Source organism: Aythya ferina (genome assembly GCF_964211825.1).
Source record: "Aythya ferina genome assembly, chromosome: 6".
Lineage (NCBI taxonomy): Eukaryota > Metazoa > Chordata > Aves > Anseriformes > Anatidae > Aythya > Aythya ferina.
Genome location: NC_140303.1, coordinates 32,065,518 through 32,084,773, shown reverse-complemented (window position 1 = coordinate 32,084,773; position 19,256 = coordinate 32,065,518). Strand labels below are relative to the sequence as shown.

At 40.0% G+C, this 19,256-nt stretch overlaps 1 protein-coding gene across 18 annotated transcripts in view; it reads right to left on the bottom strand.

The window, feature by feature from the left end:
• The window catches only part of NCKAP5 (NCK associated protein 5), a 435,525-nt gene that overhangs the window by 134,937 nt on the left and 281,332 nt on the right, over positions 1–19,256 (bottom strand). For all 18 annotated transcript variants that reach the window (XM_084524282.1, XM_084524281.1, XM_084524266.1 and 15 more), the window contains one exon: positions 2,942–3,032. In XM_084524282.1, the coding sequence (XP_084380408.1) occupies positions 2,942–3,032 (91 nt within the window). The remainder of the gene's footprint in view (positions 1–2,941; positions 3,033–19,256) is intronic.

Sequence of the window (19,256 nt, the reverse complement as noted above, 5' to 3'; positions counted from 1 at the left end):
TTACGAAGAACAGTTACCAACACATTCTATAAGGTAGCTGCTTGACTGTAAAGGCTAGCTTTCAAAACAATGCTAATATTTATATATTCAATACATTTTGTATATATATATATAAATAGATATAGATATAGATATGAGTATATATATCACTTGCTATTCATATAATAAAAATCTTTTCTCGTGTGTTAGCTCACATCTATAGTTCACTTCCAAATACAGGATGACAATATGGTTATCATGTTCCCAAAAAGCTGAATACATCAGGGTATAAAGAAACATTACCTTGGTTGTACTTTCAAGTTCTACCTCCATTTGTGAATTACCCTTATAAATATATCAAAAACTGTCTGAGCACATTTGGAAAAAGATAGAAATAAAATGTTTCTATCACAATATTGGTGCCTCTTGCCAAAACTGGACTTGCAATGTTTGCAATAAAATATTACAATAAAATACAATAAAAATATTTTATATAAAATAAAGTATATTTAAAGTATTTTTATACAAAATAAAAGTATATATTGCAATAAAATACAATAAAGTATTTGCAATAAAATTCGTCATATATTTCAATGATATGTTTGTCCATGATTTCCACACAGTTTATTTCAGTAACATATCCATTATTCATACGTTGCTTCATTAATATGGTTCTCAATGCTAAAATACTTTATGAACATTTTAGATTGCAGATTCATTGCCAACTATTTGTTTCAATGAGTCTTTCAAGTATTAACTTTTGCTATTATATGTGATTGTTGCCTAAATCACTGCATAGTTTTCACCTGGTGACTGAGTAACAACCATACAAGGGAATCCACCTCTAGCCTACACAACAGTAGGAGGGTAGAAATGCTCTGTTTTGCATGTGAATGGAGCCATTCGTTAACGTTTTCAGTAAACAAACTGTTGAAAAGTTTGGCATAAAACATGAACAAAAGGTATGTCAGGAAGAATAAACCACAACATTCATGGAAATGTTCCATGTTTATGCCTGTTTTACTCATCACAGACTGGTATATGATGCAGCAGACTAGCTGCAGTAGACTTTCCTTCAGGAAAGGAAAAAATGTTGCTTCTGAGTCACAAATTGGGAAAAGAAATTCATAAGCAAGGCAAACAGCATATTGGCCATAAGAAGGAAATCAAAATTGCTAAACTGCAAGCTGACTTGCATACCATGAGCCAAATTAAAACAAACAGTCAAACTTTCCCAAGAACAAGAAGAGAGCAGGAAGAGAAGGACGCTGGTATGCAATGTGGAGCACACAATTGAAAACAACTCCAGAATAACAGGTATGTGGGTCCTTGAAGGTCCTGGGATGGAGGTAGCTTCACTCTAGGTTAACAGTTAATGGTTGGACTTGATGACCTTAGCCGTCTTTTCTAACCTAAATGATTCTATGATTCTAAAAGAGAGTTAGGCTCTGTCTGGGGAATAAGCCTAGCAGATTCAGAGAAAAGCCCATGTCCAGAAAGAAGGGAAAAAAAGTGTTAGAGGGCACTTTGCTAGGTGGAGGAGGCTGTTTTCTAGAGATGAAGGGAAGCAACAATTGTTCTTGTTTCTAACCAGGCAGATCTTTTTCTTTTGTTGGACCAGTTTTCAAGGTAAAACAGTACACAGAAAAGCAGGTAATGAAGTCATTCCAGCATCTGTTATAAACAGACAAACGTAATCCACCCAAGGCAGAGACAGAGGCCAAGCCCACTTCAGAACGCCCACCGTTTGGTGGCAGGAGTGAGCAGGAAGCATTGATTTAAACTCTGTACCAGGAGGAGGGAACTGAGCTTCATTTTCACATCCCAAAGGGCAGTGAGTAAAATATAGATGCTTTTATAACCAGTTTCTGAAAGCACAATGGTTCTATCATGAGTTCAACAAAAAGTTTAATTCATCCTGGAATTAAATTTTACAGGCTATCATTTTAACAAGAAAAATCGATTATTTTGGAAGGTTAATCTAAAAGATTCTTTTCCCCTCAATTCCAACTTAAAATGAAAATTCAATTACAGTGATAAATACTCTCTAGTACACATTTCTGTTTAGCTCTATGGCTGTATATTTGATCCATCGGTTGTTAGAAAGGACTAAGGTAACTACAATTTTATGAAAAATCTCTTATCAGAAGGATTGCTACCTGGTGGCAGACTTTAACATATTGTTTCAGCATTTCATACCCTTTAAAAATGCTTATTCTATTTTAAAAAGAGAAAACGCAGGACTGACCTTCATTACGTGTTTTTTTTTTTTTAAGAACTAATGTGCAGAAAATCTGGTTAACTGGGACGTATATCATTCCCATTTCCAGAGACTAAAAAAAGGCTTTCTACCACCTCATGTTCCCTGCTTCCAGAACACAGCAGTGCATTAGAAAAGTGTTATTTCTCATAAACAGCATAAACAAACCTGGTTCCTTTTAAAACCTCTAAAATCATTGCCCTCTTATAATCTGTCCTGAGACTCTCCCTTTAAAGCAGATGAGGACAGAAAAATGCACCTACCACAAGCAGTAAGAAGAAATTATGCAGATTCATAAGGAAACCTCAAACCCAGTAAGAATATGTGTTGATAATATTATCCATCACAATCTGAAGGTCAAGTTGCCTAAAACATCTATGTCTTTTAGGGATGCTGAAATATATGACTTTATTAAAATGATAAACACAGTAATAAAGTCTTCAAAACTAGTTTCACTGTCCCCTGCTAACTGTGAGTGAGAAGCAACAACTGCAAATAACAATGTCAACTAAAATGGAAAACCTGTAACTGAGGTGAGAAAACACCTGGAAAAAAGTAGCTGGTACCAACAGCCACTTACACACATTCATAACTAATATAACAAATAGAGGAAACAATGCCAGACTCATTTATCTCACTAGTGAGATTTTTGTTTTAAAGAACTTTTCTAACACAAGAAAACAGGCAATAAGTCACTAATACCTGATATACCTTCATGATATTGACAGTTCCTTCTCCATTCTGGCCTGGGGATCCTTGGCTCTGTAGTAGATTCCTTACTGTCTCCTCCATTCTAGAGAATAAAAACATTTATGTAAGTCAACCATATGGAAGAAAATTTTAGACTTGCATTCAGTGTTTTTGTTCTTTAGAAGAGCCTAATGCATCCATGGCTACCATGAAATTAATATTTAAAGGAAATCCTGGCCTTATAATGTTCTCATACTCCATGTTATGAATAACACATTAAGGGCACTCTTTTATCTTTTGAATATGCACAGTAATTAGGTGCATTGTTAAAATCCTACTGTAGCTCAGTTACAAAAATTAAAAACAAGTGTCAGCTAAAAACCTCACCTTGTCAACACTGTAACCAAACACCATCAAAAAATTACTGTCATTTAGGAGCAAAATCAGTCAGATTCCAAAATAAACTGTTGTATCGCCAGCCAATTGTCAGTTCTGTGCAATTTAGGCAAGCTGTCAAATACATTACCAGTATTTACGCTATGTTATAGGTGCAGCAGTGTGTGCCAGTACATTTGTTTATAGAGGCACAGCTGCTTGAATACATTCACCCCTCTTTGCCCTTTCAAAGGGATGTAAAAGCAAGTGTAGGCTACAATCTGGCATTACCATCTCATGAAAACGTAATCAACTTCAGTTCCATCAGTGAAAGAAGGAAGGTTTGTACTTTCACTTTACAAGGTATTAGTGCTACCATCAGAAGTTGCCTTTGATCTTCACAGATTCATCCAGCACATCAGGACTGAGAATAATGGTAACTGCTACCCCTCCTGGGTGGCGGCAGAACAGAGTGGAGAGTTCTGCCCCTCCGCACAGGAGGACCACTGCAGGCACCCATGAAACACTTGGGCCCATTCCAGGTAGATCACAAATTAAATCCTGTTTCACCTCTGATAGTACAGGTAAGAAGAGGAAAGGCATCGCAAGCTGAGAAGCAGTGATGGCCAAGCCATGAAGAGGCTGGCTTTCAGGACAAAGATTGCGGAGTGTCATCCACACACAGCTCCTCGTGCTTCTCCTCCTCACATGAATTCTCACCCCCGTACAGCTTCTTAGCTGTGTGGATGCAAGTTTCTCTGATGCTCACTTTTGTTTTCTGTTCTTCTCCTTTTAGGCTGTCTAGGTCTGGAAGACGCAGCTGGAAGAGCAGCCCAGCTGGAAGAGGGGCTGGAGAAAGGAAAAATGCTGTGGCATAGGTGTGAGGGTGACGCAAAGGCAGGAGAGGAGGAGGAATACCTTCTGCCATATTGTCAGATAAGCTGCACATCAAAACTGAAACCTTGAGAAAAGAGCCAATATTCCTAGGAATGTCAGGCTAGAAACTGCCAGTTGCTCATTCCTGCTGTGTTTAGGGAAACATGACTTTCGTGTACCATTCTTTGCAAATGCAATCGAGCAGAATTACTCACAGCATATCTTTTTTATTATTATTTTATTTTATTTCTAAGGTAACAATCTAGTGAGACTGCAAATATTAGCTAACTGCTCTGGCCAGAGGCCAATAACATTATCTTTTATATAAGCTATGTCTGCCTCGTAGCCTTTCTGTTCTTTCAGTCTTATCAGAATGAATGGTATCGGCTAATGTAGCAATAATACCAGCTTTTACTAGGTTTTCTCCTTTCAAGCCAGCCAGCTAGGCTACTTTTCAAGAAGCTGACACTGTGAGGTATTCATTCTACCAAGGTGCCCACTGACATTTTACTTATATGTATGATATTTTTTTTGTCATTGATGTGCAGACTTCTACATTGCCAGAATGCCCACAGAATAGTTGGACCATCTGTTGACCAAATGTGAATAAAAATAAGCCAGCTCTAATCTCTAGTGCAGACAGTGGTGCAGTTTTTCACTTGCAGATTGGAACCATTTCTGTTCACAGGCTGACCTTAATCAGATCCATTTTACACAAAAGAACAAATCTTTTTGTGGTTCACAATAGAAGTATCCTTGTATTTCCTTTCCTAATGTGCTTACTAATTCATTTTGTAAATTAACAATGTAGTACAATTCTTATTTTAATTACTGGGTTTACACATGCATATACAATTCCAGCTCTAGTCCTATAGAAAGTTAAACAAAATTAATAAACAATGAAAAATGGGAGAAAGGATAGATTCGACTTTCACTAAAATCAGAGTTTTTCAACTTAGGCCTAATAGCATTAATGAAAATAAAGTCAAGCTGCATATTAGCATCACCAATAAGCCGTTCAGAAACATTAAGCAGAATTACTGAACTCAGTAGGTCGTTTCACCTTCAAAGTCAGGTATTTTGGATAACAGGCCTATCTCATCCAAAAACCTTACAGGGACTGGCTGGCACGCTGTTTCATGTGGCAATTAGAAACACCTCCCAGCAGGACATAGATTTCTAAGCAACATAATAATATTTGCAACCTGACAAAGAGCTCAGCTAAACGCAGGGGAAACTTGTTGTTTTCCTTGCAGCTATTACAAAAGTCTGTAGAAGTCGACAGCCACGAAGCTGAAGGACGGGGATAGCAGAGACATCGCCTGAGCTGTCACGTCGCTGCAAAACCAGCACGGAGAGGAGCTCAGAAGCTTTGGGTACCCGTGGCATCTCTGAAAATGGAAAGAGCAAACTAGTTTCTGTCAGACAAGGAGGTGAAATATGCTTTTGGTCAGATTTACTGCAGAGCTCCGATGGCCAGCGCTCCTGCAGTTTATAAGCTGCTGCTTCCTCACTAGTATCCCAGTTTGCTACTTTTTTTAGGAAGGATTGTTTAACCAAACGTTGCACAGGGTAATAATTCAGACTTTCTCCCCATAAATTAGACTCTTTGAAGCCTGAATTAATGGCGCAGTAATTAAAAAGTGATTGTTATATCACAGTCTGTAACGCTCCCCACAGTGACATTATATGCCAGGAAGATTTAGTATAAATTCTTTTAAAGAATGCAAGAACAGTTGAGCCTCTGTAAATTTAATGCGAAATACCATGTTTTATTCCCTGAACAAGGCTTCCAGAGGACATGTAAATTTTGGAAGTGAAGCAGAAAAATAAAGCGCTTTATGAAAGGCCGTTTCTACACATCAAACCGTGCCTTTGCCCCTTCTGGTAGCCACGAAAGGTTATCTGCTCTCGGTTGCAATTCGACTATCCTAGATGGACCCACTCCAACATCGAGCACTTGCCGATTACATCTAGAATAGCTATCCCCCACGCATATATTCTGGCTGCTTGCTGGCCGATGCTAAAAAACCTGTTTTGTCAAGGATTCTGTGTATCTTACATAACTATCAAGCTGTTACAATCTGCAAAAATGGTCTCTAAATCTCTCCATTCCCAAGTCTATGTTTTCCAACCACTTTAAGAACATTTCTTTTCCCTTTTCTTTTAGTCTGCTGTTTAGCGTCTACTCATCTGAAGCATCTTAGTTAGTATCATTAAAATTCTTGTTACATCCATTATTTGAAGAGAAAATTGAAGTTTCTCAAACTGCAGTGTTCCTTTCAATTTATATATATATATTTAAAAAAAAAAATAATGGATTTTCTCTTCAGGAGAAAAATAAATGAAACCTGTGTTTGATAGAAGCTTTTTAAAGTTTCTTGACATAATGTCAGAGTAAGGAAACAGTCCTCCACCAGCCCTAAACTCAGGATAAATTTCTCAGAGCATTAAACAGAAGAAGAAATGAGGCACTCTGAGACCAGAATCTGTTCGAGGAATATAGGAGTTTAAGGAACATAAAATATTAATGTTACTGTGGAAAGCACTGTCAAGATTTCATCTAGAATATTATCTGCAATTGCGATTAGCAGTGTTCAGGAGCAGCTCACTCACAGAGGATTCAGTGAAGAGGCAGCTCGGAGGTTGTTTAGAGGAACGGAGAAGCTGCGTCATGAGCAGAGGCTGAACAACTTATCTTCCTGAACCGAAGAGCACAGGCTCACAGAGGTATGACTTCCCCAAATGAATCAGTGAGAAAAAGTAACATGGAGAAGAAAACAACATCAAGTTGAGGTCAATGATTGATAAAACAAAATGGAAATGCAGTGGCTACAAATATATTTGGGCTGAAATGAGAATGTTTTTAATCACTGAAAAAGTGAGACTCTGAAACTGCCTGCCAGGCAGCGTAACGGGATGGGAAACCTGAACAGCTTTAAGCCAGTTGAGCAGTTTGTGAAATTAATTAGATAACAGGGGCTGAGGACTTGAATTTATGACCCGCAGGTCCTTGCATCCTGAAACAAAATCAGTCATTCCTACATGTTTTAAATGTAATTTGCCCAGTGCTGTTGCAAGAACACCAGGAAATCAACCCAACTGCAACATACGGTATTTAGTTTGGCCTTTTTTCTGTGTGTGTTTCTGGCGAGACAGGCCCTGCTGGGGTTGACAGCTCCCTGAAAGGCCGGCAAGTTCCTGACTGTCCCCTCACTTTACTTAGGGCCATCACCCTCACAGACCGGCAGCTCCTGTTGCTGTCCCCCAGCAATGTTGGGACATGGTCAGAAAACTTGCCTGTTTTGTGCCTGGCCCAGTTCTGCCTATTCGAGTGCCCACAGCCATACAGTATTTTACTGGGGTCCTCCCCAAGAGCAGAATTTAATACCACACAGGAATTAAAGTTCCCTCACATACACCATTCCAGGAGGCACAAGTGTCCAGTTTTCTCAGCCCTCCAACTCTGGAGAGCCTTCCCCGTACATATCCTTCCCCAACAGAGCTTTCAGACTCTGTTCAGTGAGGTTTATGGATTACGTTCCCTGAGAGATGTCTGTCTCACAGTTTGCCACTGCAGTTTCACATAAAGAGGGGATTTTCTCCGACCAGCTCCCCACTGTACAGCACATGCCTTTATGCCCTGTTTCACTGCAGAGGAAACTCCTTCTCTTTTGTGGCCCTCTGCAGCATATCGCTTAGAGCTGTTTGATCTCCCCAGACCTAAAACCTTTTCTTGACAGAGCAAGCTCTCCTTGAGAAAGATTAAAAAAAAAAAAAAAGCCTTTCCATAAATCCTGATCTTCGATTCCCCTTCCAGCACCGGGGATATACACTCTGTAGCCTTCCCTCTGCTCAGCCGCATCCCCACAGCCCAGTTTATGACTCTCCCCCCAGGGGACAGGCAGCACGCAGTCGCTGCAGCTCTAGAAGGTGCTCGACAGCTCTAGCCCCTTCTCCCGTGACCCATTTCCTTCAATATTTCCACAGGCTGGCTGCTACCTTTTGCTAGGTGCCATCACCTTCCCTCTTCATCACCCTCAAGCTGAGGTGACAGTACTCGGTGGTTATTTCAAAGGCATGTCACAACAACTCCTGCAGCTATGTCCTGACTTACAGCCTTACAGAGAGGTGTTTCTAGAGTCTCACTGCAGCAGTTGAAGTTTGTATTTCATTTTTTTCCAATTTTTGTATTTCATTTTTCATTTTTGTATTTCATTTTTTCCACTTGCCCATGCCATGAAGCAGGCACAGGACTCTTTTTAAGGCCATAGACAAAATATCAATGGCAGATCCTTCTGCATCTTTAGCTTAACTTACCTCTGTGTATTCTGAACTCTCAGGTGGGTATTTTCTTCCAGCTCCTCTCTGTGAGACAGTGGAGCTTCCTGCCTTTCCCCTGGGCAGTCTCCAACTCAGATTTGCTCATTGCTATTTCTAGTTACAGCCTCCCTGGTGACATGGCCTGGGTTTCAGGTCCTTGAGTTGTCTTGACCCTTCCCTACAGACTGATCGTGGACCAAGAAACAAGTTCCCATGTGGTCTCTCAGCTCCTTTGGCCTCTGCCAGCTCTGCCCAAGCACTCCTGTGCAGCACCATGACTAAATATTGCTCGCTCAAACTTCACGTTTGGGGCTACCTGCACCTCGCGTCCTCACCACTCTGACAGGACCCAGAGATGTTCAAAGGTGAGACTCCTTACGGTGAGCTCCTCAGACTACCAAAAAGCTTCAGAATAAACAAGCATGCCTCCCCCTCACAAACAACGAATCCAGATTTTAGATTAAACACCGGACTTTTAAAACAGAGAAAATATCAAAGGGGCTTTACAGGCCACATCAGAAACTCAAAGAGCTCAGCAAACAACTGCTCCTGTTCGCTGCATCCTTGTACCTGACGTCAGCTCATTCAGCAGCTGCCTTCCTGGGGCTCACTCCTGTGAACCAGAGCACTGCCTCGAATGGTAGGCAGCCCACAGACTGATGCAAGCTTCTTCAGATAATTCAGATTTTGAAAATGGATTTAAAAAAAGCAAAGAGAGAAGTGAAAACAGATACGTGGTAAACTTTAAAGAGAAGTGACAGATGGGCAATGTTGAGGCTCTAAACCCCAAGGGGTTTTCTCAGCGTTTTCAGTTCTGCTTAGGATATGACACTGGTACATGCCTTATAGCAGTGCGCTGGGCAAAGCCTACAAATGCACAAAATCCAGCCTTAGCATTTCAGCTGGAAAACAAAGTACTAACACCCTCTACAACAGCAACAGAGAGATGCCCATAAAACCCGTGATGTACATTTAACTCATTCTGCTCACCAGCAGCTCCCCACCGCAGGAATACCACGGCAAAGCCTCCTCCCGCAGCCCCAGCACGGCCCCGTCCCCAGCGCAGGCTCGGAGCAGCCCGCTCAGCCCCGGGGCTTTTGCTGGTGGCAAAGCCAAACTGCGCCAGCCGTGCTCTGCTCACACGCTGATGCTAACCCACTCTGCTGAAAGCACTCGGAGCCTACTCAAAGTTTTGCCTGCAGGGCAAGCTGTCTACCCAACAGTGGCACATAAAACAAACAAAGCATCTTGTGCAAGATGCAGGCCATTATTGCACAGCTGTGTCAAAATGAATCAGGTCTCAAGCCCTATTAATACGAGTGGAGAAGGGCCCTTCCTTCAAGTGGAGAACCAAATCTCCACTAGCCCACACCACCACCTCAACATTACAGAGGGTTGAAGCACTGAGCACAACATGTGCTTAGTTGAACCGCTGATGGTCGAACACACTGGAAATTTTCAAGGTATCCTGAAAATAATGTACATGCCTCAAGCCTGAGATAAGTGGGGTAGGAGTTTGGAAGACCTCAGCATTGGCACATCACTGCACCCACGCAAGCCTGAACTCTGTCATCGTGCAATGGCAGGCCTGACATTTCTCTGAAACTCCTCTAACTACCGTTGGAGCCAGGAAAAGTTGGAAATGTTTCCATCGTCTTTCAGCCATACAGATTTCAATCATCAAACTCATACCTACAGCAAAAAGTTTCGGAACTGCAATAGAAACCAGTGGTAATGTTTATTTCTGTGTTGACAGATAGACAAATGCCATATGGACTGTATGGGTGTCTTCCATCACCAGCCCCATGTAAGATGTTGTAAGTTACAGGCATGGAGGAGGATTAAATAAAATATAGTCCAAGACTAAGCCTCACAGAAAAGCTGCTTACAGGCAACAGAAAGGATTTTTCAAATGCTAAGACTGTCCCTCCTACAACTCCCCAGTAACACATTCGGGACCTTATGAAAGGAGATATTTTCATTAGCTATAAATGGATAGAAGCAGACACACAGCGAAAGCTAATTCTCATGTCAGCTTAAACATATGCTCATAAGTTCAAACTTTATTCATGCTGGAGGCACCAGAAATAGTCGCAGTGTTTCAGCATATCTAAAAGCATCGGAAAGATTACAGACAACTATATGACCAGACTGCAAATATTTCCAATTTCAAGCAATGAGTTTTTACTCCTCCCTCCCCATTTTCTATATTTTAAACAAATACTTGTTTTTTCCATATTTTCAAACACCCAGATAGGTGAATAGATGCATCTACCAGCTCCCCCAAAAACATATTTTATTTTGTATATATAAGCGCCCTGATATAGACAAACCACTGTTGCTTTTCAGTACTCACGGGAATGTAATGCCACCCAAAACCAAAAGCTTGTGTTCCACTTTGTATGTGCTGACATGGCTGCATGAATTTCTTTGTTTGCCATGAACGAAGGCAGCTTTTGTGTGGTTTAAGAGGTATAGAGAAGCACAAGCTGAAAGCCATGCCTGTCATCTGTGAGCATTTGCCCACTGCCCACAGTGCAAACTAGTGCATCTCCTGCATTTTCACACTAGGCAGCCCATCAGGAAACTTTCAGGCTCCGACTGCAAAGTGTAGACACCCACCTGTACTGCCCAGAGTACAGACAGCAGCTGAAAGAAAGCTAAAAAGAGGAGGATTTTTTTTTTCCTACTACTGAAATTATCATGATTTGTTTTCAGTCTCTCCAGCTCCCCAGTGAAGGCTTTTTTAGGCCATCAGATTCTGGATTCCAATCTCAAACTCTACATAATATGAAGTTATTTCACTTTCTTCATAGCTCCACCTCTCTGCATATCTTACAGGAGAATTGAGACAGTTCCAGGGCTGTGACAAATATCTGGAAAAGCCCTGGGAAGATGGGTGGATAAGCTTTTCTGTAAGTAAAATGCCAACTTAATGGAACCAATAAATAATAGTATTTTTTTACCATAACATTTTCACCTATAAATTTGGATTCTCCCTAGCTGATATGTATACCACTGATGGCAACAGAAGATTTGTTTGTATTTGGTGACAGATTCACTGTTAATTACCCTTCACAACACATGTGTGAGTACTCTTGTAGTAGCAATACCTTTCAGATTCACACATCTGGGAAATCCATTGCAAAGTACAGACATTTTCCCAGTAGTGAACAACAGCAATAAAAATCTAAGGATGATTTATCACAAAGTGGAGTTTGTTCTTCTAACTGACAGATCAGATTAACTCACCATGTGCTGGTAAATATGGTTATTCTCTTAGAAAGATCAGTGACGTGAGTCCTCATCCCAGAATGTACTTGTGAGAGGTCTGAATGTTCATAGCTTTTGTGCTGTGATTACACAGGTTAACACAACATACTATATTTTCATCTTACAGGTGAATAAAAAAACACAGCAGGGTTAAACAACGTGGCCAATATCAGTGACAGAAGCCAGGATGCCAACTGTTCATTGTGCTGGGTCTAACCAGCAGATGAGGTCCTCTCTACTTCATATCTTTCTGTTGATATGACAACAAATCTTAAGGTCCTTTCATCAGTGATTTGCGCTCTGTATCTCAGAAAATATTTGAGTAACTTCAAATAAATTGGTAGTTTTTCTATCTCTTTACTGGCATGTTAATGTTTCACACATTTCAATGAATAGCTTATGCTCGTGCTCACATAACCTTAAACAAGCCGTTCGATCTGGAATGAGGTATGGTATCAAAAACTTCATTCTGTCTTTTTATCATTCTGACATTTCTACCATTCTGCATTAAAATGAAACCTGGAGGACTTGTGAAATGATATAAAAAGATATTTATCTCTCACCATTCTACGATTGTTTAGCAATAAAAAGAACAAAAAATGTTTAAAATATATAATTATTTTGATTAAGCAGCTCGTGAGGATGCATATTATTGCTGTACAGAAAGATACATAATTCTTTTGATTAAGTGACTACTAAATATGCATATCACTGAAGTTTTTTCAGAAAGTTTCATTATATTCAACTCTGTGCAACATGCCCCAATGCCTTGAGAGACAAAGACTGGGAAGTTTTTCTAGCATATTTTTCTCTTCAAATGCTGTTTGCGAATTTAATGTCTATAAAAAAATAAGTACTAATGGAGCTAAAGGGAGTCTAACTACACAACATTCAACCACTCCTGGTTTAATTCAGTAAACTACCCCTTATATTAAAAATCAATCAAATTCATAAGAGAGCACCAGCCTTTTCCTGACACCATACTGCCTAATGCAAAGGCACAGAGGCCAAACTCCTGCAGATGTAACTACACAGGACTCAGGTATGTCAGGAAAGATTTATACTTTGAACTCAGATGCCCCCCAAAACGAATCACCTCAGATGTTCACAAAGAACAGCAAGAATCAACAGAACAGCATGAACCAGGCAGGTTCCCAACCATGCGAGTTGCTTAGAAATACTTTTAAAGACAACATGGAGTCTTAATAAATATAATTTCTTTTGACCTATTCAACTTAGCCTTTCCAAATTACAGCTTATAAGGAGTAGAATAAGACAAGAAAAGAACTTGAGATTTTCAATTCAGCTATGGCTTCCTGAAAGCCTCTATGTATGAGGCTAGGAAAGGCAGACAAAATGTGTAGGAATATTCCAAGTGAGTTCTATGTTACATATAATGATACATTAATATTTTAATTCCTAAGGGGGCAGTGTGCTATTGTAGGTGTATCTAGAATATGTCATTCCATTTTTCTCCTCAGCAGAAAGCTTGCTTTGAATATTCAAATAGACCTTTATAAACAGGGAGTATGAGACAGTTCTTGACCGATCAACTACGATCAAGGGTTTTCCTGGTACACTTCATGAACTGCTGATGCCCTCTCTGTGTGACTGGGACTTTCTCACATACCTCTGCTGGCCAGGGAGGCTGTGCAGGCACAGGGGGATGGCCTACCATGGCATTAGCTACACCCTGGTGAAGTTTTTTTAACATGGAAAAAGTGCGTAGGATTTTATTTCCCAAGGCTGAAATCTTCCTGGAAGAAATGTTTTTATAAATGATCTAGATGCAGGACTCAAATGCATACTGATTAAATTTGTGGATGATACTAAATTAGGAGGAACTGTTGACTCTCTTGAGAGTGGAGAGGTCTTGCAGAGAAATCCCGACAAATCAGAGGGCTGAGCAATCACCAATCACATGAAATTAAAAACAAGTGCTGGATTCTGCACCCAGGGTGGGGCAACCCTGGATATATGTAGACTGGGGGGCAAGAAGCTGCAAAAAGGGATCTGGGGACTCTGGTTGATGGCAAGCTGAACATGAGCCAGCAGGGTGCCCTGGCAGCCAGGAGGGCCAACTGCACCCTGGGGTGCATCAAGCACAATACTGCTGGCTGGTCAAGGGAAGGGATCGTCCCACTTTGCTCTGCCTGGTGCGGCCTCACCTTGAGCACTGTGCAGTTCAGGGCAATCCAATATCAGAAGGACATAAAGATATTACAGAGTTCCAAAGGAAAGTTCCAGAGATAGGGAAGAGTCTAGAGAGGAAGACATCTGAGGAGCAGCTGAGGTCCCTGGGTTTGCTCAGCCCTGAGCAGAGCAGGCTGAGGGGAGGCCTCATGGCGGCCTGCAGCTCCCTCAGGAGGGGAGCGGAGGGGCAGGCGCTGAGCTCTGCTCTCTGGGGACAGTGACAGGACCCGAGGGGATGGCATGGAGCTGGGACAGGGCAGGGTCAGGCTGGGGGTTAGGGAAAGGGTCTGCACCCAGAGGTGGTTGGGCACTGGGACAGGCTCCTCAGGGCAGTGGGCACAGCACCGAGTCTGCTGAAGTTAAAGGAGAGTTTGGACACTGCTCTCAGATACGGGGTCTGGTTTTGTGTAGTCCTATATGGAACCAGGAGTTGGACTCGAGGATCGTTGTGGATCCTTTCCAACCTGGGATATTCTGTGGTTCTACAAACAGTGACATTCAGACACCTTTCCAACATTGTGTCTAGATTTTCAAATGACCAATTTATGGCATGAAAAATAATAAGTAATTTAAACAAAATATTTCTATGTTTTTCCCACAAAGCAGGTGGGGAATGACTGCCAGGATAGTGAATGCCAAATGCCTTCTCCTGAGCCTGAAGAATGCCTCCTCCAGCACAAGTTTCCTGCAGCACTGCCCTGCAACAAGGCAGTTCTCTATTCTAATGGCACCTGGCTCAAAAGGAGTTTGATCTTGTGGAGGACAGATTCGGTTAACAGCAACACACACCTACCACCAAAGAAACCTGAGATGTAGAAAATTACTCTTCCTGTTTCAAATTTCAGATGGTTAGAAAACAATCATGAAAACAAATCATGTTGGAGACATAAGAATGAAAACTTCCTGGTTGTAGATTCCCAAGCCCTAGTAACATAGCAAAAGGGCCTAAACAAGTAACGCATGGTTAGAATAATGGTCTCCAAGGGCTAATTGCCTGGATCATTAGATAGTGGTAATCTCTCTTAAAACTGTATTGACAGCTCTTCTACATCTACACAGTTGATAATGAGGCAATAAAAATACAGGACAATGCACAGAGAAGAGGGCTGGAATGGTGTCACATAAAGCATCATCATCCTTGATGCCAATGAACAAGAAGAGCTGAATTAAATTATTTGTGATCTGGTCACAAAAGAATCAGAAAGTACCTGATATGAAACATTTTGCCATCAATCACTTTTAGTGTTCCCCCTTTCTAGGTGTGCAACCCTAACAGAAAGGGAGAGAAAAAAAAAGGGGGGGGGAAGGGAAGAATATCAAGGTGCAAATAAATTCAAGATGAAGAATTAAAAACTGCATTTAAAAGAAAAAGAACATTTCTGTGATTCTGTTAAGTGGCATAAAGCACTCCCCACATCTTTCATATCTTTCCAAACAAATTACTCAGTCACAACCATTATCCATTGTATGAAGCAACAACAGGAAACAAAAACCTGATCAGATCAGCTCAAAATGCCAAATTCTACACTATTGAAGCTCATCCTTTTAAATTGCATTATCTTGGAGATTAATTCAATAAAAACAGGAGGAAAACATTTGTGTTTCTCTGTGTATGATTTACACTGAAATATACAGAAGAAGCTTTGTGCATGTATGTGCTTCCACTGCTGCATGTTCCCACTTTTCCCTTGCTGAATTTATTGCCCCTGTATCAGATGCAGTGTCTGAAATCTTTCATGCCTTGTAGGTTGTAAGTTGTATGATGCCAGTAATTGGGTTAGAAGAGGAAAGGACACTTCAGATTGCTGGGCAGCTGTCCATATGGAAGGAAAAAAAAACCACACACACACACACACCAAAAAAAAAAAAAAAAAAAAAAAAAAGAGAGAGAGAGAAGGTAAAGGAGTGTAGAACAACTAGACAAACTAAGATCTGGATTAGGAAAAGAGAGAAGGAAATACTTATAAACAAAGAGGGAAAAGAGAGGGAAAAGTTCTGAGAAAGCCTCTTAAGGAGTGAATGGAGAGAAAGAGAACAGAGCATGGCATGAGGATCACAAATAAAGAAAACGGCATAAAAGATCTAAGAGAACTTTAAGGAAAAGAAGATAAAAGGATATGCAAATGTAAGCAAGACGTAAGAAAACAAAGAGACTACAGCGGATCAACATCAACAACGAAAAGGTAAATATAAAGACAAAAGAAGAGAGAGGACATCTAGACATCTAGGCATCTCAGAGATGCAAATGTATCATTATTTGCATAGTATTGGAATTTCATTTTCAGAAACAAAAGAGCTATTAGCTTGGACTTCCAACAGAACATCATTTATGAAGGGTTTAGAGAAGGATTTTTAGTCTAACTATAGCCCTAAATGGAGAATCACTACATCGCTCCCTCCTTCCTTTTCAAGCACTCATTCTTTAATCATCTATCTTCAGCACAGCACGGGATACATTTTAAAACTGCTTTGCAGGATTTTAGCCATGCAGCTCCCATTGTGTTTAATGGGAATCCTGTGAACAGAGCTCTGTATGAGGCTTTCAAAATGTACTCAAAAAATCTCTAAATAATGCACTAGTTGAACATTACCCTGTTTACTTCTCATAGTACACAACTAAAATGAAACAAAGAATAGGTCTTTTTTAAAAGTAGTATTTATTGGGAAGCTCATCAGTGTTTCCTATAAAGCTATTTTTCCTCTCTATAAATATTTAAGACTATTTAGAATTTACTTTTTTTTTTTTTTTTTCCCCATAATACCTAAACAAGAGGACAAACTTGAAATCAGCCACATTTGCTTCAGAAAGTAAGATCTGACAGTTAACACATCAGCCTGAGATTCAAGAAACCCTTCTTCAAGACTTCACACTGTGACAGGATACCTCTGTGGTTTTGTTTCAGATTTTCCTCTGAAAATTGATTTAATAGTTTCTATTTCATAATGGCTTTATGATGATAATAAATACCAGTGAAGTATTAATCAAAGATTCACCAGAGACAGAAGAATGTTCCAGTATTCATTCTCTCTCTCCCTTCAAGATGAGGACTGTTTCCACAATCAGGTCTGAGATAACATGAAAGTTTTGAGAAATGTAAATTCTTGCCACCTGTGCTCTATAAAGAAAATACCAGGGTTTCTGTGCTTTCACCTTTCAGAAGCAGCCGTCAAAATAAATCCACAAAGATGCAATTTTAATCAGCTTTCTTGCGACCAGACAGTGGATCATATTCCATCATGTTTTGCAATATGATCCAAATAGCCTCAGCTCCAGAAAGAACTTCAGGTATTTCAGTTTCAGAAGACAGATCCTCAACCTCTGCGAAGCAGAACGGAGTTACTGTACAGAAGAGAAGGCTGGCACGTTTGTTAAGCAACAGTTTATCCAAGGAACAGCAACGAGGTAACATACAGAGCTTATATTTTTGGCTTCAGAAGTGAACATTAGATGTAATGTTAATCTCAACAGCTCACTATAAACTTATGCTTATGCTTTCACATGAGATTTGTGCTACCATGTAGGTGGGAGATCACTTCAGGAATACATGTACTTATGTTAAGATAACTCAAAGAATTAGGCTCAGCAAATACAATTCTTCAGTCATGAACCAATTAGGCACTTTTTTCCTAGTCTTACAGAACAGATACTGAACATAAAGGTCTGCCATTACAGCCTAGGGAAATACCTGTAACACATGAAATTCAACCTTTTGTGAGAATCTGAGTTTGTCAGTGCAATGGAGAAAAATTAGATGACTAGAAAGTACTGTGCCTACCAGCTTCAACATGTACCCATGTGAATTACTGCAAAATTGAATAGCTTTGGTCAGAAGTCATTTCATTGAATTAACAGTTCATTTCATAGAATCAGGGTCTTTGTGACATAAGTGAAGTGAGAACATGTATTTTAGCTAATCTGGCTGAAACAAAGCTTCATAAGCCCACTGTACTAAGAAATAATTTAGTAGTTCTCCTGAGGGAACTTTTTTCCCCCCTCAAAGCAAGAATCAACACAAAGAAAAAGATCCTTTTGAATACTTAATTAATATAAAAAGATGAAAGAAAACAATCATTATCTTATAAATACACCCTTGCAATGCAGGAGACCAACTTCTGAAAACCCAATTTAGATATCAGTGTTCATAAGGGGAAAGGGCAATACCAACAAAAAAGCCATAGAGACGTATGGAAGAGATGGGAAAGAAGCTGGGCTGGAGATACGGGAAAACTGCTGAACAGCAGCTCACAGCACGACAGCCTTAAAAATTCCCTTTGTTCTTCAGAAAGGAAGGACAGCTTACCTTCCTCGTGAGCAAAAACACTACATAGGGCAGGAAACTGTGTGTGACAGGATTCTGGTAATGCGAAGAGATGTTACGTCGGGTCCTTTTATATCCATAGCTGGGCAGGGGGAAGGGCAGGACTCTCCAGTACTTAAACAAACGCAATGAAACCTGTGGGTATAGGACGTAGGAGGAACAATAAAGCAAGAGGGCAAACGTCATAACTGTGCTAAAAAACTGCATCCAGACCAGTGAAGTGCTGATGGTGTAGGTCAGCTTGCTCGCTGTCTTCCCAGCCAAGGCAATCCGAGCTGACACAAATGCAAGTAATGTCACCTTGCAGAAAATATAATGCTAGGAATGACTGCAAAATGGAACTACAATGAAATAGAATTATTTTAGATCATGCATGATCACTTTATTTTTAAAATAACTGCCATAATAGTAATTTGTAAATTATCCATATTTGCCTGTTTTATCAGTATCTTCTAAACAGCGTTTTTATTTCAAGATTATTATAAAATAAAGATGCTGACAGTATTTTTATTAAGATAATGTTAGCACCATGTTTATTTATTTATTTATTTTTACCTGTGCTAAGCTCATCATTAATGAGTCATTTCAAAATTAGTTCAGATTAAAAGGAAGTGTAATGTATTGCCCTTAATCTTCATTATCCTACACCCCCATTTGCTGTTCATGCCTCCAAGCAAATTGCGCATTTTAAGAAATCCCTTGGTCTACAACCTATATAAACTAAACCTGCTAAAAAAAATAAAGATATTGTTTACAATTGTAAAAATTATAAATCCCACAGTGTTTGAATTGCTGAAGGAATATGGTAACTCATTTTGTAATAAAGGCCACATTCTTCCATAAAACATGGGCATTTTTTTGTTTTGATATTTACACTGATGCATCACCAAATGGAAAATAGTCTAGTGGGAGGAAGGGAGCCAAATCTGTATCTGGCAGGTTGATCACTTCCAGTGTTTGACTACTAA